The sequence below is a fragment of the Ambystoma mexicanum genome, chromosome 3q (genome assembly GCF_040938575.1).
Source record: "Ambystoma mexicanum isolate Mex_15411 chromosome 3q, UKY_AmexF1_1, whole genome shotgun sequence".
Lineage (NCBI taxonomy): Eukaryota > Metazoa > Chordata > Amphibia > Caudata > Ambystomatidae > Ambystoma > Ambystoma mexicanum.
This window is the reverse complement of record NC_090926.1, coordinates 240,769,565-240,792,412: the sequence shown is the minus strand read 5'-3', so window position 1 is coordinate 240,792,412 and position 22,848 is coordinate 240,769,565. Positions and strand designations below refer to the sequence as shown.

At 42.9% G+C, this 22,848-nt stretch overlaps 1 protein-coding gene across 1 annotated transcript in view; it reads right to left on the bottom strand.

Annotated features, from left to right (window-relative positions):
• Positions 1-22,848, bottom strand: part of LOC138582388 (keratin, type II cytoskeletal cochleal-like) — a 339,602-nt gene that overhangs the window by 218,215 nt on the left and 98,539 nt on the right. Inside the window, exons 3-4 of the mRNA XM_069653653.1 lie at positions 4,848-4,908; positions 4,119-4,214 (exon numbers count right to left, since the gene is read on the bottom strand). Coding sequence (XP_069509754.1) covers positions 4,119-4,214; positions 4,848-4,908 — 157 coding nt within the window. The remainder of the gene's footprint in view (positions 1-4,118; positions 4,215-4,847; positions 4,909-22,848) is intronic.

Genomic DNA, 22,848 nt, shown 5'->3' with positions numbered 1-22,848 from the left:
AGACATTTATTGAGTAGGGCATCCTTGGGCTCTGTCTTATTTACTGCCAGTTTGGGCACCCCCTGAAGGAAGACTGTAGGGCGTTGGAACTTTCCTTGTTTCAGTAGCTTGTGCTGGTACCCAGACTTCTGCGGACCCAGGGCTTTCGACTCAGTGCAATCGGGGCCCATGGAGGAAGAGACCGGCACCACCGATGACAAAGACATTGGGCTCGGATCAGGGACCCTGCTATCCTCTCTGATGGTGGCATGGGGGTCGCAGCGGCAGTTATTAACGGGCGATTCCCCTTGTGCCAGGTGAACAACAGACCCTTTGGCAGCAGGCAATATCAGGGGGACCAGTACCGGTGTACATTCCAGAGAATTTTCCAGGGATAAGAACTTGTGCCCTGCAACAGCTGAAGTGGTGACCTTGAGCTCCTCTACCTGGACAGTTCCACCTCCCTTCCATTGGCCCTCGAGCAAAGTTTGTAACAGAGCCTTAATGCTGGCCAGCTCCGCCAGAACTTTATTACACCCACACCCGCACCCCCTATCACGGGGCGCCTCCTCTGGAGATCGTTTGGAGGTCGAATAGCACTCAGGGTTGCTGACATCAGAAAGTTGGTTAATGGCCTCGATCATCCGAGGTGGGGTCAAACGGAGGGGGGAGGGGCTAGACCCATAACTGGTAGACGAGAGTACATCACTCCACGAGCTGTCATGGGAGCTTAAGGAGGTGCTTTGAGCACTTTGGGCACTTAGTGACAAACTGTCCCCCACAACCAGTGCGGAAGTCACAATAGCTGAAGGGGTACCATGGATAAAATTATCGAGGGTTGTGGCCAGGGCCGGAACCAAGCTTTGAATAAGGGAAGGACTTGATTCCGATTTACCGCCAGCAACTATGCTGGCAACCCGAGAGAGGTTGGACCGACCATCCTGAAGGTTATGCCGAGTACCTTGGCTCCCCAGGTGCTGCTGGGCCGGTATTGGGGGCAGGTAATGTGTCCCTGCTGATGTGACGGGCCAAGACGGAGACTGGGTGGCAGTGGACTTAGTGGCAAACAGACCGGCATGTGGCCCCATAGTAATGCCTGTAGTAGTAGTAGTGGCTATGGTGGTGGTGGGTAGAAGGGGCACCCCCTGAGGGCGCTGTCTCCTTAGCACCAGAGTCTTGCGCTGGGATTTCTGCAGGAGGGGGACAGGGCAAGGGACTGGTGGACAGAAGAGTGGCGAGGGGAACAGGGATAAAGGGTCAGAAGACGGCTGCTCCATGGTTAGATCCTGTGAGGCTTCTGTTTCCAGACGTCTTTAGGGGGGCCCACCACACACCTCACACCTCTGCCACCGTCTACCTCCCGTTGCTCACCTCCAAATTCAGTGTCCAATACCAGTCCGCGAGTCTTCCTGCTTCAACACCAGCTTCACCGCTGCGGGGTGAGGAAGGCGCTGAAATACCAGGGGGGGCGTGGCCAAACCAGGAAGCAAGAAGAGTCCCTCCGGGGACGGCGCCAAACACCGCGCCCTTGCCCCGCCGCGGGCTTCACCGCTGCGGGGTGAGGAAGGCGCTGAAATACCAGGGGGGGCGTGGCCAAACCAGGAAGCAAGAAGAGTCCCTCCGGGGACGGCGCCAAACACCGCGCCCTTGCCCCGCCGCGGGCTTCACCGCTGCGGGGTGAGGAAGGCGCTGAAATACCAGGGGGGGCGTGGCCAAACCAGGAAGCAAGAAGAGTCCCTCCGGGGACGGCGCCAAACACTGCGCCCTTGCCCCGCCGCGGGCTTCACCGCTGCGGGGTGAGGAAGGCGCTGAAATACCAGGGGGGGCGTGGCCAAACCAGGAAGCAAGAAGAGTCCCTCCGGGGACGGCGCCAAACACCGCGCCCTTGCCCCGCCGCGGGCTTCACCGCTGCGGGGTGAGGAAGGCGCTGAAATACCAGGGGGGGCGTGGCCAAACCAGGAAGCAAGAAGAGTCCCTCCGGGGACGGCGCCAAACACCGCGCCCTTGCCCCGCCGCGGGCTTCACCGCTGCGGGGTGAGGAAGGCGCTGAAATACCAGGGGGGGCGTGGCCAAACCAGGAAGCAAGAAGAGTCCCTCCGGGGACGGCGCCAAACACCGCGCCCTTGCCCCGCCGCGGGCTTCACCGCTGCGGGGTGAGGAAGGCGCTGAAATACCAGGGGGGGCGTGGCCAAACCAGGAAGCAAGAAGAGTCCCTCCGGGGACGGCGCCAAACACCGCGCCCTTGCCCCGCCGCGGGCTTCACCGCTGCGGGGTGAGGAAGGCGCTGAAATACCAGGGGGGGCGTGGCCAAACCAGGAAGCAAGAAGAGTCCCTCCGGGGACGGCGCCAAACACCGCGCCCTTGCCCCGCCGAATAATGTAAACCTCCAGTCCCCACCTCTAAACGAATGAGTCCCCAGGACAGTCCGCATTAGAAAGCAAATACACGTAAGCATCCCTTCTACCTATGATGTCTAGGATTTTCATATAAATGAAAACCTCTCATTGTCTTCTTTTTCCCTGAACCTGTCATCTTCTGTGGAGAAGTCCTTAAACACATTGATTGTGAAGAGAGAGTCCTTCGTTATTAGTTGGACAACGCTAAAGCCATTAGAATTTCCCAACAACTGTTTGCAACTTATGGGTCAATTTGCAATGGGTTTCCAGCTGCTAAATAATCAATGCCTGATGTATAGGTGCATATATCCAATGATGTTATCAGAAAACTTATAAGACTTAACTCATTCCCCTACAGGTATCGTGGTTATTTATAGACTTCTGAGAAACTCTGTCTAGAAATATTGCAAAAGCAGAGATGTGTAGGGAAGGTAACTAGGAGTCTCAGCACATCTTCGCCAGACACTGGGCCTCATCACGGGTCGGACGGAGCGGTAAAAATGCAGCCGTAACGCTTTTACCCAGCTGCATTACCACTGCACCCAATCCCGAGTTTGGGCAGAAAGTTTCAGATTTATCTTCAGCTTTAAGTTGTAGGTAAATCTTGCCACTTTCCGCCCATTTGTGGCGCTATTAGCGCCAGTGGTAATAGCACCCAACATGCCCCATAGAGTCCTACGGACTCTTAAAATAAAGGGGGACTTACTGCCTTACCGCAACTCGGCATCCATTGCTAATATCGGCAGGCTGAGGTGCGGCAATGCTATTTGCGCTGGGCGGTATCCGGGCAGATTTACCACCAGGATACCACCCAACTTGTTATGAGGCCCACTGTTGCTCCGACACAAAAGCAGATGCTTACGTTCGACAAGTGTCCTGTTATTTGGCTAGAGAGTGTTGGGAAAGGTTTTCTTTTTGTTTTTCTCTTGTAGCAATTATTGCATTTCTCTGCCTCGTTTTTCTCTTTGCCCAAATATCTCCTCTCCCTTAATTGAGGATGTGCTTTTTTCTATGCAGTGAAGATCCCATAGTGAAGAAAAAAAGTTACTTATCTGTAATCATAGTTCTCTGTCATTGGTATTGCAATTGAATTCACAAAAAACTTGCCTGCCTCCCCTCTGTAACCAGAAGTCGAATTCATGACAGAATTTTGAAGTTGAACTAACACTCTACTTCACCAAATATACTTGACTCAAGTTAAAAGTGCAATACATTCTGAAAGCCAGCAACCTTCTTCTATCTTAAAGTGTCAGTATCTCCTTTGAATGATTTTCATGCATAGTTCTCTGTTCCCTTGTTTTAAAAATTACTGCTATGCTTTTTGGAGGGAAAATTGGCCAAAAAAAATAACAGTAAACCCAACAGTCAAAATGTATTTGGCTATTTAATGATTTTTAAATAAGAGAGTTTTCTCTCTATTGTTAAGTGTTTGAGATTTCACACTTTGAGGTCCCACTCATAGGTTATGGAATACAATGAAGATATCCTGAATTTAGAACTAGGATTACAGATACGTAACATTTTTTTCAGAGATGGCTATTATGTCTCAAATGCTAAAAAACACTTTCACATTTACTAAGAAGAAACTGAATTTACAATAAGAATATTGGAGGCACATCTGAATATTTAATGACTTTTGCTGCATCAAAGCAAAACGTAACTTTGTTCGGATTCCCCAAATTTCGTATGCTATTATCATAAAACAGTTTAGGTTATTCTTGGCAGAAGGTCAAAATGAGTTACCTCCTCATAGAGTGCTCGCAGGAATTTGATCTCATCAATGAGAGCATCCACCTTTGCTTCCAGTTGTACCTTATTTGCAAAGGACACATCCACATCCTACAAAACAGAAAATATAAGTAGGACAGGAATTCTAGGCTTGCCCCACTTGAGGAGTCTGAATATGTTCTTACTGATGTCGACTGTTTGACAATAGAGGCCATCCCGCACCCTGAGAAACCTCCCCAATATTTTGTGCAGAGCATTCAGGTTTTAATACAGAGGAGCCCACATAGGACTGGCATTGCCATTTTAGATGCCCTTAGAGAGGAAATATAGAAAACGGCTGCATTTAAAAAGAGGAATGAGTTACCAGAACAATGTGTCTGTGTCCTGCGACCCTGGGTACAGGAAGAGAGTAGCAATTGCTGTGAAATATTGATTTAAAGCTTGAAGCCCTAGGCTCAGTCTGACATCCAGGAAGATCAAGAGTGAGCCACAAAGAGAAAAGCTATTCCTTCACAGAATTCAAAGAAATTAAGATATTCAAAGTGCTCATCTTAAGTGGAATTTTGCTAATCACATCTTTTAACGTTTGTGGAATCTTATTTCAATGTGAAAGCCATGTGGAGATTTTTAAGTTGTGAAAGCTACTTCATTTTTTTTTATTTGATTGTAGCAGACAGAAAGCTTTTCTAATACAATCACTTTACCATTTGATTACTCTCAAACGCTATTGGTTATGCAACTCACCTTCTTGAGCACCACAAACTCATTTTCTGCTGCAGTTCGCTTGTTTATTTCATCTTCATATCTGTTGGAAATACATATTTTTAGTTATGGCTTTGCCATTGAAAGTGATATGCTGTTGATTTCACGTCTTTTCAGAGTATTGCAAAAATCTACTATTCATTTTACACCTAACCTTGATAAACAGTCATTACAAATCTCCCGAGGATACTGCAGGGACACAAACGTTAAAATGCCTTTTCACCGAGTTCAAGAGGTCATAAGAGGGACTTTTTCAGGTTCTAATCAGATGTGTGACTCCACTTCCCGAATTATCATGCTAATGGAATATTCAAAACCAGTTCCTTTTTATGGGAAGTAGGGTAACGAGAGGGCTTCACGTTTCTGCACAACATTTTTCTAGACCTGAGCTTTCATTTTTACAAATAACTGATATGAGGTGCTGAAGTTCAGCTTGTTAAATTGATGTTAATTAAGTCTGCAACTGCTAGATATAATTTGTTAAATCAAATCCCGGTATTGGAACTTTCCACTTGCATAGTCAATTGGTCACCATAACAAGAAGGCCAGAAATGTCAGGGTGATCAAAGCAGGCAAACTCTTTACGAGTAAATAGCCTTTGGTATGGTTTCAGTCACTTTTAAACGTTCATATACATGCTAACATTCCCTTTGTCATAAATAATATGATCACTCAGACCTGTTTTTCTTTGCATTCTGGGCCTTTTCGGTTTTATTTTCCCATTGTAAATCATGTCTTCAAATCCCAGAATGCAAAGAAAAAAAACAGGTTCAGACAAACATCCCCAGAATGACATTGGGCATGTTGGCAAATATTGATTAATCATTGAGGCTTTTCGAAATTCATTGTGACTTCCCATCTCATATTAACAGTCATATTCACGGCTAGCCCTACAGATAAGGGGTGTATTTGCCACTTGCACTACCATAAAATAGGGAAATACTCCCCAAAAATTAAAATAGGGAGTAAAAGTACCCCCAACAAAAAATAGGAAACATGCTCATAGGGCCTTATGCCCCTGCTTTCATCCACACAGCTCAATGCATATATTTGGACCAGTAGTGTACGTAGCTCCAGAAAAAGGAACTACTATTATTACTGTTTGATACTGTAGTGTCTTCCAAGTGGACCACCTCACGCTGGAGTGTCAATCACCCTTCATGCATGCAAAGATGAGTAGACACAGAGCTGGGGTGCAACACTTCTTTATTCAACAAGTGCCAGCCTTGAACTGGCCGCTTTTCCCGTCCTTCTACTCCTCCCCTTCCTCCCGCCTCTCGGGCCTCAGGGGTGCAGTGACGACACCACAGATACACAGAGGTAAATTTGTATATTTTAATGTGCATTCTTTTATTTATAGTGTTATTGGTTAATTAAAACCTTAAACACTTATACAAATTCATCACATATTTAAGATCAATCTTGTACAAATACATCATAAATAACTAAATCAAACTTATACACATAGCTCAAATTTGATCAACAAAACATCATATCAATTTGCATAGCAATTATTTTACAGAAGAAGCAGAAAATCACCATACAATTTCAATTTCAATACAGTTTCCATTTCAATCACGAATGCAAATATAAAATGTAAAAAACTCCACAAGATTCAAATTGCAAATTCAAATTATTTTTTTTTCTCATATTCATCGTTTATCTAATATAAAATATCTCATAATTAAAACAAATACATAAATATTACCCATGCTTTTCCTAAGAGAGTTTTTACATATCTCGCGCGGCTGATCTAGTCAAACTTATCTCAAGTAATCAATCTAAAATACCATCCCTTTATTTACTATCAGGAATTCTTTACTCTGATATTACTGGTACTTCCGCCCAATTTTTCACAATCTCTTTCCATATAAAGTAAGTGCGCTCACATACATCAGAGGGGTACCCATGTAAATACTTGTCCAAAACTGGTCTGTTGAGATCAGCCTTACATCACTTGTCACGCCTTTGTAGCCTCTTTAGTATGACTCAGATAATTTGTCACAACTAGTTAGCAAGTGCCTTATTGTTTCCACTTCATTATGACACAGTCTACAAACTCTTTTCTCTCTGTGTATTCCTGTCCAGCCTCCCACATACTCCTAGCAGAGCAATAGGGTAAATCTCAAAAGAGTAATAAACCTAGACAGCTCTCCATTGGCTACCTTAATAAGGTGGCTACAGGGTTTAGAGACTTATTTTCCTTGTAGACAGTATTCTGTAAATTGTTTCTTATTTCCAAGTGAATCTACATTCTTACACATGTGCCCCTCAATTGCTTTTCGTTTCAAAGTTTTGAGTAGATATCCTATTTCAGCAAATTAAAGAGGTCCATTTAAATTGATTTCTTTTAAAAAGCTGAGCGAAGTATTCAATAAATCTTTCAAGAAAACATTATTATCTTTCTTAAGCATACAGCTTCGAACGAGTTTCAACAGGCTGCACCACTATGATTCTGGGATAATATTTGAATGTGCAACGTACAACAATTCATTTTCCATAATGTGGTTAATGAAGTAAGTCCCAGTTCACATCTGATAGCTTCAATCAGAGTAGATCTGGGCAATATCAGTGCGCGTCTTCATAATTTTCCTTCAATTTTTCCCAGATCCACCAAGAATTTAGATGTTAGTGATTCCAAAGCATACAGAGCACCAGGGACTATGCTACTCTTATAAATGTCCAACAGGCTTTCCACTGAGTGCCCACCCTTCCATGCTATGTATGCTCCAATCACATTCCATTTTCTGTCAACTTTATTTTCTATTATCTCATGATAGTGTTTGAGAGATGGGTTTTTGCAAATTGGCATGCCTACATATGGGTATACTCCTACTATTTCAATCACTTGAGTATCAATTTTCCATTGGAACTTTTGTTTATTACTCTTCCTATTTCTTCCCCCAAAGATCATAATTTTGGTTTTCCCAGCATAGATATTCACATTGTTTTCTTCAGTGTACCATTGTAGCTCATCCAATGACCTCTGCAGGCCAATCGGGGTCTTATCCATCAACACAGTATCGTCTGCATAAGAAAACCAACTAATGTGACACCCTCCAATCTTTGGTGGGAAATTTTTAGTATTAGCAAATCTTTCCCCCATATCCGCTACATATAGGTTATATAGCACAGGAGAGGTGACACATCCTTGTTTAAGGCCCAAATTAGTTAATATGGGTAGGGATCTAGTAATTCCTTTATCCAGGCAAATAGTGACAATTGTATCTCTATACAACTCTCTCGAGACGCAATACTAGAGGATTCATTTTCCAGTTAGCTAACTCACTCCATAGTTTGTCGTGAATAACGCAATCAAAGGCTCTGGAAAAGTCTATGAAACATACATAGAGCCCGGAGTCCTTATTTTTCTGCGTCTCCCCTATAACAGAGTTAAGATCTACCATGTTATCAAGGGTACCAATACCAGCTCTGAAACCTGTTTGGAAAGGTGAACGAAGCCCGTTATCTTTGATCCATGTGTTAATAATATGGAGTAGGAGTGAACAAAAAATCTTGCAACTAGAGTCACACATGCTCCATGGATATGTTTGGACCAGTAGTGTACGTAGTTCCAGAGAAAGGAACTACTATTATTACTGTTTGATACACAGAGGTACATTTGTATATTTTAATGTTCATGAATAACTAGGTACAAAGAAATAATTATTACAAAACATTTAGTATTCCAGTTAAAACTTCTTTCTAAAAAATCATTTTACTCCAAACTTTAAAAAATAGGGAGTAAAATACTACCACATCAAAATCTTATCTGGAGCACTGTTCACTGCTCTGGAATCAGATGCTTTAGGAGTACAATGTATGTGGCAACTGAAATCAAATGTAGACATTGAAATGAAAAAGGGGTTGCCCCACTATCCAGCCGAGCTGTCTGAGTTAAAAGTTTGGTATAAATGCCGAACATATTCCCAGAAGTAGAGTCAAGTGACCAAATGTGATGAGGATCACCTTTATCCAGTCCTGTCTTTTTGTCCACCCATGTTTTAAAGGCTGATAAATGTATGCATATCGTTAGAATTTAAAAGATTAAACTGTAAATCCATAATCCTAACTGTTGTTGGGTAATATGCCAAGAGAAAGCTTAATTTCGAGTACTGCAGTAATTACTACACAATTAGTAGTATCATTTGTTTAGTCTATATGGTCATTGTAGTGGAGCCCTAATTTTTATGTTTTTTTGCCCTTGCCTGGCAGCTACTGAGCTCTCTCACTCCCAGGTCAGGCACGGTCCACACTCATATCTCCCCTTTCCCAGAGACCTGCTACAAGAGAAGGAGCATGTTGGACAACTGTCTTTCATAAGGGTGGCCCATAATGCTACAGGATATGGTCTACCAGATGAGTTTGTATATCTGTCACTAGCACATACCACACAAGGGGAAGTTCTTAGGCCCTTGCAGACTATTATATTAAAAAATCACATACCAACAGGGCCTACAAGAAACTGTACCTCCTTTTAGCCCACCATCCCCCTTGTACCTTTGGGCTGGCTGACCCTTAAAATGTGACATAACCGCACGGGCAACCCCATCCACATGGTGGGCCTAAGGCAGAGCCCAACACACTCCTTTTGCAGGCTTCCAGACTTCTCATTAATTGGCACATTTGTCCATAAACATATAATTTACTTCCACAACCTACTAGCAGCTGCCAGTCTGCCCAAACCTTAATTGTCTTGTGTCCTAAAGGGGCCGCTTGTTATTGCCCATGTCTTTATTCTTTTCTCTTTTTGAGCGCAGTACCTCATGTCTATTGTGTCACCTCTGGGGCCTGGATCCGGCTCTGCTGTGGTGGCTGACACAGGCTCTTCTGTCACATCGCCCTTATGAGGAGGTGGAATGCTTTTCACCTTTTCTCTTTGTCATTCAGTTTTCTCTCTGGAGGTGTGATGCTGTTTTCCTCCATGTTGGTGATGCATTATAATTTCCTTCATGGTGGTGGCATGTCATCATTATTTCCAACTTGCTGGCATGTCATTATAATGTCCTCTGTGTGGATCTCCTGCTGGTCCCGCACAGGCCCCGCCTACCTGGCCTGGGACACCAATGGGGACAGCAAACCACTCCGGCGTGCCACAACCGCATTGAATATGGCTATTGGGAGGATAGCTCAGGGGCAATGTGCTTGCCTTGGAAGCAAGACGACACGGAGCAACACAGGTTTGATCCCCGGGTCCGCACGCGCAGCGCGTTATAAACAACATATATCATATCATATGTCACTGTGCCTGCACACCCACTGCCAGCATTCCAGTAGGCCTGTGCTACTGCTACACCACCCACCATGTAGGACCCAGTGTGGACAGAGGCTTCCTAGGCCACTTTGTTGGTGCTGCCTAACCCTCAAATGCAGCCTGTGCAGGCAAGGTTCTTCGATCTTCACAGCCCATCCTTTCTAACCTGGGGCATCTGACTTGGCCCATAGGCCACTAGAATGTTATGCTAGGGCTGCAGCCCATGCAGGAATGTTCATCCTCTCCAGCATTGGATCTTTCATAGATTCACATGCTGTGAATACTTCCTGGCTTCACCTTGAGTGTTCCTTGTTTAAAGCAAAAATAATGTTCCAATTGTTAGGATGTCAGCCTCATTATAGGTGCTTTTGTGCCCCTCCAGTGGGACCTCAAGTAGATAGTGCACTAGTGCCTCCTCCTCTTCCTGCCTTCATGTTCTAACCACGTGTTAAAGCTGATGGGAGTCCTTGCGTTTTCTCCTCAGGACATCTACTATACTCTTCACCATTCATCATTTTCTTGAAAGAGCTAGCGACAAAACACTTCCTTTCAAAAGGGAGACTTCAAACTTCTATCGTGTCAGCCAGCTTCTACAGATAATTGGGGATGGAAGGAAAAAGAAAACCCTTGTTTAAGGCCTGAGCCACCTTTCATCTTAAGAATGTATTCGAGGGTGACAAGCACACAGATTGTATCTACTGTCTGTACCCTCACCATACAGTACAACACTGCGAAATCTGTAAAGGGTTCAGTCTAAAACCCTTAAATACAGGAATCATCGGTTGGTGTGCTGGTTAAACCAAGGCAACGGAATTATAGCAAAATGTTGCCTCCAGAATTCCGACTGCCGAAAATTCAGACTTGTATTATTTATTTATTTTCGACCACCACATATATAGGTGGGGGTATGAGATATAATATAAGCATAGGGGTACTGCGGGGAGTCTCCCCCCCCACATATGTATGTGGTGTAATGGGGGTTGACAAGAAGAAAGTCTGCATTTTTGGCCGTCGGACTTCTGGGGGTTGCAGTACTCACATAGATCCAAGGCAATTACCCAGAGTATCCCTCTGACGTAGAGTCTACTAAAAGTATGGTCATCCCCAACGAGAAAAGACCACGCTCTAAGGAGACAGCTAGGTCTGAGGAGAGTCCACGGAAGAAGCAAAGGCACCCCGAGACTCATGGCTACAACCCAGATGTGGGGCAAGAGGTCTCCACTCAATGGGAAAAGTGGCCTTTCAGGCCCCCAGAATGGCTGTCGTCATTAGGAAAATGAGTGTCCAGCCCATTGTCGAGCACATCTGCGAAAGGCAAGACCAGCAAACACCATAAATCTATGGCCAAGTCCTCTGGCAGGGCGACGACTGACCAGGGAGCTTACGCCCTGTAGGCGGGGAAGACGCCTTTGTCGACAGCAACATCGTTAGCGGCACAGAAGTCCTTTAAGACCACAGAGCATGCCAAATCACCATCCACGCTTTAGTTGACGGCAGCATTGCCAGGGGCGGAGAAGTCCTCTAAACCCTTTAGGACATACCAAATCGTCCAAACATACCAAATCCTCGTTGCATACCAAATCTTTGTTGACGGTCTCCTCGTCGCATACCAAATCCTCGTCGATGGTCTCACCACAATCTTTGTTGATGGTGCAGTCCTCGTGAACTGTGCCCAGGCACTCGTCGACAGGGTGTAAACACTTGTCAGGTAGTACACCGACTCCGGCTGTAAAACACCCCAAGGCTACCACTGCGTCCATAGAGAGAAAATCCCTGTTGACAAGATATGTGAAGCCCCCGGATACAGGGGCTACTGTCCCACAGCCTACAGATGATGTCTCAGGGAAGGCTACACCTACGGCCCTCATTGTGAAAGCAATCTTCACGGAGGATACCATAGACAAAGCTACCACACTGCTAGAGGGGACACAGGGACAAGTTGGGCCTTCACCAAATTCACCTATTACCTACTCAGAGGTTATTCCGGAGGACATACTTCAACAAAAAATCGATAGCAACTTTGAAATGCATCACGAACAGCAGATGCAGTTCTCAGACTCTGAGGAGTCTGTAATAATGCAGTAACAGCATGCAAGAGACTGTCGCATCTCCTGAGAGGCCTACAACTCCAGTGAGACACTTCCCTCTCGGCAGGGGAGGACTGGCAACATTTAACCGTGGGAGGAGGGGCACGTTTATTTCTGTGGCTCATAGTGCAGTGGTCGAAGCCCACAATGAAGCGGCCCCGACTTCCAGAAGAAGCAAACTCAATACAAACTTCTCCCCCCACCCCACACATTGTCAAGTATACATAGTAGACATTATGGACATTGCTTTCCTTTTATGCCACATGGCTTTCATGTATGCTTGTGCTTTTACTTAGGGACCCGGATCCCAGGAAACGCTCTCACATACAAAACATAGTAAAATAATTTCACAGACAAGTATAATTTGTGAAAGCTGTGATTTGTGCCCAGGTTTCATTGTGTCCCAGTTTGAAATTTGACAGCAGGGTACATCTCCTTTCCTCTCATTCCATCCCATGAAATCCAATACCATCTTTAGTTTTAAACCAATCCAAAGGGTGACGAAGATGGAGAACTGATTGGTGGAGCCGAGCCATTGCTCAACCAGGGGATCTGGCTTTGCCTTCACAGCCAAACATAAGCTGACATGGCAAAGGTCCCATACCTGCCTTCCTGCCTTCCCAGCCCACAACACAAAACCCATACCTGGCACTCTCTCTATCAAAACCCCTCATCATAAGACCCTCACTTGGCATCATGGACCGCCCCCTCCCCCACAGGTACACATTGTATAATTGACCATTATAATTACACTATAGACTATAAACCCATACGAGTGATAGTTACTCAAACTTAAGGAACAGTGATATATAGCGATTTGTTCAGGATCACAATGTATGAAGTGTGGAAGGTGGAAATTTGATCCATGTCTTCCGTTTTCCACAGTTTCCAATTTAGAAATCAGGGGAGACTTTATCCTCTCCTATTCCATCTTCAATATTAGAAACAATGGAACACTTTCTTCAAAGTGATTATTAAAGGGACAAATAAATAATTCAATATATCTAGCTTTCAGAGCACCAATGTATCTACAAGAGGGAAGCCTATTAATCGTCTGTATCCTGAGGCAAATACATCTGAGAGTACGCACAATTGTGCAACTATATTTATAATCTTAACCTGTACAGGTGTGTGTGCTTTGAAACCTTTGAAAGCACCAAATCACATGGTGACGCAACCTGAAAAATATGAGAGAAGTCTTAAATGAAACATAACTTCATAAAGCAAGTATACACCACTTTGTCAGAAGAAAGAAAGGGGATGAGCCAGTCCCACAATTGGCTGCAGTGGTATGCAGATCAAACACATATCTCAGAAACAGTCAATCATCCTGCTGACCTTTCAAGATGTGTACCTCGGTCTCATTTACCATGTTTTACATGTCCATCATCCTCCGGTGTCCTTCCCTTGCTCCATATTCTCAACACCAACTGTTTCTTACAATTAACTTTCCGACCTCTGTTGCCCTTTTGCTCAATCCTTTGGCCTTTAACTCATGTAACCCTTTCCCAGTCACTAATTTCTTGCCAATCACCCACTTTAGTTACCCATCACACCAAGCCCATTACTTACCCCTAACCAAATCCATTGCCCTGCTCACAAGTAGACAGTAAACACCATGATTTGCCTGCAGACTCAGCAAGAAGCCATGGTGGGGATCTTGCTGTTAATTGTGGCTAATGGGCCTGCACTTGGGATAGTACAGAGCGAAAGGCGGTGAGGGGACTTGACTTTTATTATGCTCCCAAATTATACTACTTTGGAAAGTCAGCTGAATATTTAAATTCAGGGAAGCAGATTCAACTGCAAGGGGTATCTGCCTGGAACTGATAATGGAGAGGGTGCATGAGCGACCTACTATATTTATGCACAAAAAACGAACACGGACAAATAACTTGTGCGATGGAAGGTGCCCATTCGGGAGGGTCTACAACCACATTTTAGCTTACTGTACCTGTCACAGAGGAGGAATAACCATTTGCATATCAGTCTTTGTCCCACCCACAAGGGCAGTCCAACACCGAAATGCTAGGCAATTCTCCTCTGAACAAGAGTACCAGCAGCAACCCCAGACACGTGTTTCAGCCTAGTCAGGCTTTACCAGTGAGGTGAAGCTGTGCCTCTCTTAGTACAGGGCAAGGGAACCCTGCTTTCCGATAACATTGTGAACTGTGAAATAAGGCAAGTGTGACAGATGGATGCCGAAAGAAAGCTAGGAGAAGGAAAACCTTGCTTTCTTATGGAAATTAGCAATGCATGAACTGTGTTAAAGAAAGGCTGTAGTGAACCCGACGGGGGGAGGCCCAAACTACAAGGAGGATTTGAGCCCGACAGAGGGAGATACTAGGGGTGAGAGGCAATTGCCCAAGGTGCAAGATCACAGAGAGAACTTTTGTACTTTTGTATATTTGGTTAATTTACATCAAGTCATACACCCCCGTGAACATTGTGTCGACCAGAGTTAAGCCGGTCGAGGGTTGTACGCAGTGGGGAATTGTTAAAAAGAACATTTGACTCATACAGGCAAAATTTGAAAGGCTTTAGTGAAACTGATGGAAGAAGAATCTGAGCCCAGCGAAGGGAGATCTAAGAGCCGAAGACCAATCGCTCAAGGTACGAGAGTACTGAAGTAACTTTTTGTTTATCTGTTTGTTTCTTTGATTCAGCCAGCCTTTTAAGGCAAAAGACTTTTGCAAGAAGGAGACTTAGCCTCTGAAGGTTTTTGATATTGTTGAACTGAACTAGAAACCTCGAGGCCAAGGAGTGTGCTGTGCTCGAGAGTCACGTCTTGTCCTGTGCTTCCAACGTGAACAAGGGGGACCCAGCCATATCATCCTGACTTTTCATTTTGTGAACTCCTCTTTTTTTTCTGGTGAACATTATCCCACACTCTTTTTGTAATTTAGCAGTAAGCAATTGGCAATAGGTCTTTTTTAGTATAGGCCCTTTTTATTCGACAAGACGCCACTAGGGCTACCTTATTATGAGTTGATGGTCATAGCTTGCTCTCATCTTAGATTTAGGTTTAGATTAGGCATTTATATCACAGATGATGAAGTTCAATAAAGACCCTTGAACTGTGATCACTTGTGTCTGTCTTTACTGTTGCCACCATGAATTCCTTACATCACATATGGTGTCAGCAGTAGGATGTGATTCAACTGACACAAATATAAACCTCTGTTAATAATTGTGGTACCACCAGAAGGGGAAAATAAAATAGTTGATCTTCTTGACTCTGACCGCGTATCCACACTTAAATAGGTATTGTTCTCTCAATTTCATGTCCCCCCTGGTCAACAGGATCTGATCTTTAAAACTCAAGTACTGCTAGACACCCTTCCTCTCTCTTATTACAACATACAACCATGGGATCAGATAATCCTAAAAGTTCGACTTGGTTTTTCCTTCATCAGACCCAGGGCTCTGAATCCCCTCCTTCCGACCCATTTTTTTTGGTACTCAGTCATTAGCAGTTGCGGGCCCTCGGGCTGGGGGATTAATTTACTACAGCCCACTGTTTCGACTGACTCAGAGTAAAAAGAGTCAGATGATTTTGAGACCTTAGCTGACGGAGTCGAAAGATGCTTCCTTTCTGATTGAGAACCTTCTACAGAAGGGACCCTTACACCCCCGGTAGAAATGGCCTACCTAGCCAATGTCATCGCCCAGTTAGCGGGCTATCAAATACAGGCCAAGACCAGACTCCAAGAAAATTTAATCAAACTGGTTGAACTATATGCAAGACCCTTACTATCGTAGGGGTGCTTCAACCATATATTGAAGGCGAAGAGTTAGGAAACTCTTTCTTAAACTTCGAACGCCTAGCCGACCAACTAGGGTGGGAAGAAAACCTTAAAAGATGCTATTTAGCCCTTCAATTGAAAGGCGAATTACAAACCTCCTATGAGCACCTAATCTTGCACAGCGAGCTACCTTTCGATCCCTCAAAGAAGGACTATTAAAATGAGTGGGGCAAACCTGCAATGGCAATTTCTATTGGCAGAAACTATGGGCCATCAGACTGAACCTGGGAGGACCCCTTTAAAAATGAGTGAACTTGTCAAAAACACTGTGGCCCTGTGGATAAGTGACAAATCCTTAGAAGAACTGATAGAGATAATCACCCTCAAACAATTCACTAATTCCTTACCCCCTTTTTTGCAAATAGCTGTTCGGCAGTTAAATCAACCTACTCTAACCATGGCTATTGAAACTGCACACAACCATTCAGATGCAGCTAAACACTTTAACTCGGCCCATCGTTGGGAGGAACGGAAGGATCATAAACCCATTCACCGACTCCAACCTCAGGGAGTAGATAAACTAGGGGGATTATACCAAAAGCAAAGAAGGTGCAATACGAGAGAAAGTAGAAATCAGAAACGCTGACCCAAAGACCAAAGAGGAAATTAAAAGAGAGGACGTAAAAGAGAGCAGACCATCTCCTCCAATCTGTTTTTCATGTGAAGAAACAGGGCACTTAGCTTGACACTGTCCAAAGGACATTAGAAAAATACAAAATTGGGAAAACTGGCTACCCCACTCTATGTTCAACCAGGGCTGGCATGGTGGTCTACAGAGTTATTGTGACAAAAAAGGGGCTATCACCTACAACTTTGGTGAGCCACAGTTGTACGAGATATATCTCATACTTTACGCAAGGGAAAAAAGGAACCATTCCACTCAATTAATACACACTTACAACATAGCAGTTTCTTCAATAAGTCCACGTCAATTTATTAAATGTTTAAGACCAATAAGACAAATTAATTAAAACAGAGAGAGAATAAAACCACAAGGTGTACATTAATCGTAATGAATTAACATATTATTCTCGCTCATGTCTTCAAAAACAGTATGCTTCTTATGGGGTTCATTGTCTTAGTCACAACTACTATATACACTTCAGCAGTTTACAGATACAAGACTATGTTGTTTGATTAGTCTATTGTCAAGTGTCGACATGTTTCGGCCATTTTAGGGAATTAAACACTATCCCTAGTGTCTCTACAACCAATATTTTATACGGCCTTCTTCAGGACAGACAATTTATTTTTACAGATGTAGGATTCCTCCTTTCAAATCCCCCGTAACAGGATAAGCACAATCTAAAAACAAACATATATACATTTAAAACAATGGTTCCATTCCCAAAACTTTTTTATTCCTTATCTAATTTATTTTAATGCATCATATTCTCACGATGTGTCATAATTACTTCACAATTTTGTCACAATAATGTATATCCATACATCACACTAGCCTTTACTTACATCCTGGTTGGACCTGAGCTTAATGCTAGGAACAGGCCTAGTTGTTGCTGGGCTTAATTCCTGCTCCCGAGTATTCACAGATCAACTACGGGTTCAAGTTTTTCAAAAAAATTCCAAGCTGTGTGGGAAACCTGTTATACATAAGGAGACCCAATGTTTATTTCATTCGTGTTCGTATAATTCATATTTGTATAGTACAGAACACCTGAGGTAAATCCTAAAAAATACATTCTACCTCTCTTTTATATCCACATACAGTTGTGTATACCCTATTTTCTTGATATTCCTACCTGGATTAGTTAGTCTCCTATATTGGATAATTTTGCTCGTGTTTTTGTAAATTTATAAATGCATTTATTTTTGTAAATTCATTTTATTTGAATCTCCAAAAATAAATTTCATTTTCATTTGCCTCGTGTCACAAATATTCACACAATCTAATCGATTCCTTCAGAATTCAATGCATGGTACACCATTCACTTACTTAGTTTCCTTTAGAGCTAGCTGTAGACACACCCAAACAGTCTCAAAAAGTCTGTTCTATTCGAGAAAAAACCAGAGCTGCACAGGTCGGGAAACCGTCAGTGGATCAGTATGAAATTGCATATGGAGACAAAAGGATACAGGCACGCGAGTATTAGTCACTCCTTTCCCCGTGGAAAACACTGAGCGGCCCGCTAGGTGGCCGCCTGGATATCATTATGACAGTGTGAACTGTCTTCAATCACGGTAATGTTCTTGTGAGCGGCTCGGCGTAGTTAAATGCGCGAGCATGAAAAAAACCAGCTTCGCAAAGTTTACAAAATCAAAAAAGAGCAACTTAATTTCTTTCTCCGGGGAAAACCTTCGGCAACGCTACACAAGCGCGTTCAGGTCATCGTGTTCTAATCACGTGTCTCATAATCTTGATGATTTACAGCTTGTTTACGTATTCACGTGATCATCACGTGTGTTTTGAACTTCAAGGCTCTTAAAGCCATAGTATGCTCTTCTTCCTTGCCGTAGGGAGTGAGGAGTTTCCCTTACGGGCATTAGTGAGTCTATAGATATTCCATGCCTAGCCGGTGATTGGTTTTTGTCCATCACCTATATTAAGAACAGGAGATGTTTTAGGAGCAAACGGAAAAAGGCCTGTCTTGTGGGACACTACAAACGTAAAATACATATGTGTGTGTGATGATTCCACATGATTTTCTTTTATATGAGTGACTTGCACCCCAAAAAGGATAGTGCAGCATTGTATTTCAGATATGCAGCATATATTATGGGACCAGAAAAACATAGTTAGTACCAGCATCTGCATAGGCACATGTTTCTGAATATCTCAAAAATGTACTGAGATACCACGAAACAGGCAGTTATTGTGGCAATAGTCACCCATTGGTTGAGGAGATTTTTAATTTAATTTTACATTTTTTAGTTTTAGCCAATACGGATCTTGGTTATCTCAAAGCAATCAGAGCATTCCATTTGACTGCTGCATTCAAAACAGTGTTTGCTGTTTTCAGGGAATAAATCCACCTTTGTTCACTAAGGCTTAGTGACATTTCCCTACTGCCTCCTCTTTCAGTTGCTGGAATTGTTTGTAACACAAACCATAAGATGTCAGTATGTTTGTGTTTTTTTTAATTCGTAGTGTGCAACTAACGGTTTATTTGGCACTTTATTCTTCAGACAAGATTTGTGTTCGCAAATACATTGTCTTATACATCTTGTGGTTTTTCCAATGTAGATCAAGTTACAAGGGCATTTAAGTACATAAATAACCCAGGACGATCCACAATTGGAGAAAGTGCGGAATACCCAGTTCTTACCATTAAGATCAATTTCCTTCAGATTATTAGTGAAGGCACAGGCAACACATTTGCCATATTTGAAATGTCCAATCACTGGCAGCAACTGCCACAGCGTGGTCTGGGTGGTTGCTTTCTCTGTTCTAGGATATGAATGCACTACTAAATCACGGACATTCTTTTGTCGCTTAAAGGCGAACCGTGGAGTCACTGGTTCGAAATCGGATGTTTTTAAGATATGCCAATCCTTTTTAATAGTCCGTCTTAGTTGGTTGCTGATTGGGCTAAATGTAGTCACGCATGTTATTTTTTTCTTGTTGTACTTTGGGTTCCGTGTGCAGGCACCTGTCCCTATTTGATTGTTTTGCTCGCTTATATGCCGCATGCACTATTCCTTTGGGATAGCCTCTGTTTTTTAGTCTAGCTTTCAGTTCATTTCCTTCTTTCGTATAATCTGCAAGATTAGAGCAGTTTCTCCTAATTCTCAAAAATTGGCCAACGGGAAGATTTTCTCATAGGGCTAATGGATGGAAACTGTTGAATTGAAGTAGGGTGTTCTTATCTGTGGGCTTTCGGAACAGTGTCGTCGACAAATGACCACTCTCGGTTTTAAGAATCAACAAATCGAGGAAAGCAATAGATGATGGGTTCCATGTCATAGTGAATTTGATATACAAGCTCTGGTTATTGAGCCACCCAAGAAATTCTTCTAGAGAAGCTACATCAGCCTTCCAGATCATGAAAACGTCGTCTATATGCCTATACCAGTGTCCCATCTGTTCTTTAAAAGGGTTGTTGGCATGGTATATAGACGTTGTTTCATAATAGTACATGTACAAGTTTGCCAACTCAGGGGCAAACGTTGCCCCCATGCTTGTTCCATGGATTTGACGGAAAAAGACTCTGTCACAGAGAAAAAAATTCTCTGTGAGTGCCAGGCGGATGCATTCCAAAATGAACGGGGTAGGGACTGAATCGAGGGTAGATGTTCTTTTATTTAAAACACCTTCCATATTTTCAAACACTCTCCCTGAGGTATACTCGTGTATAGAGCCGTTACATCTAAAGTGACAAGTAAACTGTCCTTTTGGCATGGTAAATCGTTGATAATGTTCACCATGCTAGTAGTGTCTTTAACAAAAGACTTCATACTCCTCACAAATGGTCTCAGAAACCAGTCTGAGTACATTGAGAGGGGCTCTAAGACCGAATTGATGGCGGACACAATGGGTCTGCCCGGAGTTGTAACAGCATTTTTGTGCACTTTTGGTAATAGATAGAATGCTGGAGTGGTTGGATTGACTTTGACCAGAAAGGAATGTTCGTCTTTTTCTATCCGTCCTTCTGACATTGCATGGTCCATCAGGCTTTTAATTTCGTCCTTCAACCTGGTTGTAGGATCTCGATCGAGTTTATGATAAAACAGGGGGTTTTGGAGATGAATTGCAATCTCTTTTTCATACGGGTGTTTGTCCCACAGGACAATCCCTCCACCTTTATCAGCTGGTTTTATATGAAAGGTTTGATTTGCTTGCAAAGATAGTAGTTCTTTTCTTTCTTCTCGACTCATATTGTCCTTATGTTGGTTATTAGAAGAAATTTGTTTTTTACTATCTTCAATAATTTTATTTTCGAACGCCAAAATAGCTGGGGATACCATACTATTCAGGGGAGTGAAGGTGGAAGGTGGTTTTAGACCTGTTATACTTTATTTTTTGTTCGATGTCAGTGAATCTTTAAAAAAGTATTGCAGTCTGATCACTCGAAAGAATTTCTGTAGTTCTATTTGGGTTTCAAAATCCTTTGCTTTTGCCGTTGGCACAAAACTTAAGCCCTTTTTCAAAACTTGCATTTCGGGCTTAGTTAGTTGGTGTTTAGATAGATTAAAGACTGGGATTACCAAGTCTCAGAGACTTATGGGTCTTCCATCGTTTGTTGCAGTAGAAACTGCAGGCCCTTCTGCACCTGCACAGACTAACGACTTGGATCTCTTGTTCCAAAAAAAGAAGAAATTAATTAGGACAGAATCACATGGTCAGATGATGCTGGCGTATTTTAAGGCAGGCATCATACCAGAAGGATTACAAATCAAAAATGTACCTTGTGTATTCACAGACAACCCTAAGTTCAAAGGGAGTTTCAGTGCTGTGGGAAATAAATGTTCGAAAGATTTGATTATTCTGATAATAGACACTGCTGCAGAAGAATCTACCAAACAAAAGATTGAAATTGAGACCCTAGAAAGTAAATTAAAAGGAGATCAACTCATCAAAGACATAAAAGAGAAACTAGAGAAAATGGAGGAAGAAGTTGTAAAATGTAAAAAGTTCACGCTGGACAAAAAGATATGGAAGTATAAAAAAGATGTAGAAACATACAAGGAGACTAACACCTACCCCTACCTTGTCGAGTTACTAAGATCAGAACAAATTAGCGAGAAATAGAGGTAAAAGTACCAACCGGAAAAGGAATAAGTATGTCACTTTCTCGAATACCTCTAACACTACGAGTAGTGACTCTGACAGCACGAACTCGGGAGGCAATAATAATCCTAACAACCAGCCCCATTTTCAGCGAGGCCGTAGGAGGAAACAACGCAATTGGCAGCAGGGGCCTCCCAGAATGCAAACCCGCAACTGGAGAGGCCCCTCGATGACATGGTAATCCCAGTCTTTAATCTATCTAAACACCAACTAACTAAGCCCAAAATGCAAGTTTTGAAAAAGGGCTTAAGTTTCGTGCCGACGGCAAAAGCAAAGGATTTTGAAACCCAAATACAACTACAGAAATTCTTTTAAGTGATCAGACTGCAATACCTTTTTAAAGATTCATTGACATCAAACAAAAAACAAAGTATAACAGGTCAAAACCACCTTCAACCTTTACTCCGCTGAATATTATGGTATCCCCAGCTATTTTGGCGTTCGAAATAAAATTATTGAAGAGAGTAAAAAACTAATTTCTTCTAATGACCAACATAAGGACAATATGAATCGAGAAGAAAGAAAAGCACTACTATCTTTGCAAGCAAATGAAACCTTTCATATAAAATCAGCTGATAAAGGTGGAGGGATTGTCCTGTGGGACAAACACCTATATGAAAAAGAGATTGCAATTCATCTCCAAAAACCCCTGTTTTATCGTAAACTCGATCGAGATCCTACAACCAGGTTGAAGGACGAAATTAAAAGCCTGATGGACCATGCAATGTCAGAAGGATGGATAGAAAAAGACGAACATTCCTTTCTGGTCAAAGTCAATCCAACCACTCCAGCATTCTATCTATTACCAAAAGTGCACAAAAATGCTGTTACACCTCCGGGCAGACCCATTGTGTCTGCCATAAATTCGGTCTTAGAGCCCCTCTCAATGTACTCAGACTGGTTTCTGAGACCTTTTGTGAGGAGTATGAAGTCTTTTGTTAAAGACACTACTAGCATGGTGAACATTATCAATGATTTACCATGCCACAAGGACAGTTTACTTGTCACTTTAGATGTAACGGCTCTATACACGAGTATACCTCAGGGAGAGTGTTTGAAAATTATGGAAGGTGTTTTAAATAAAAGAACA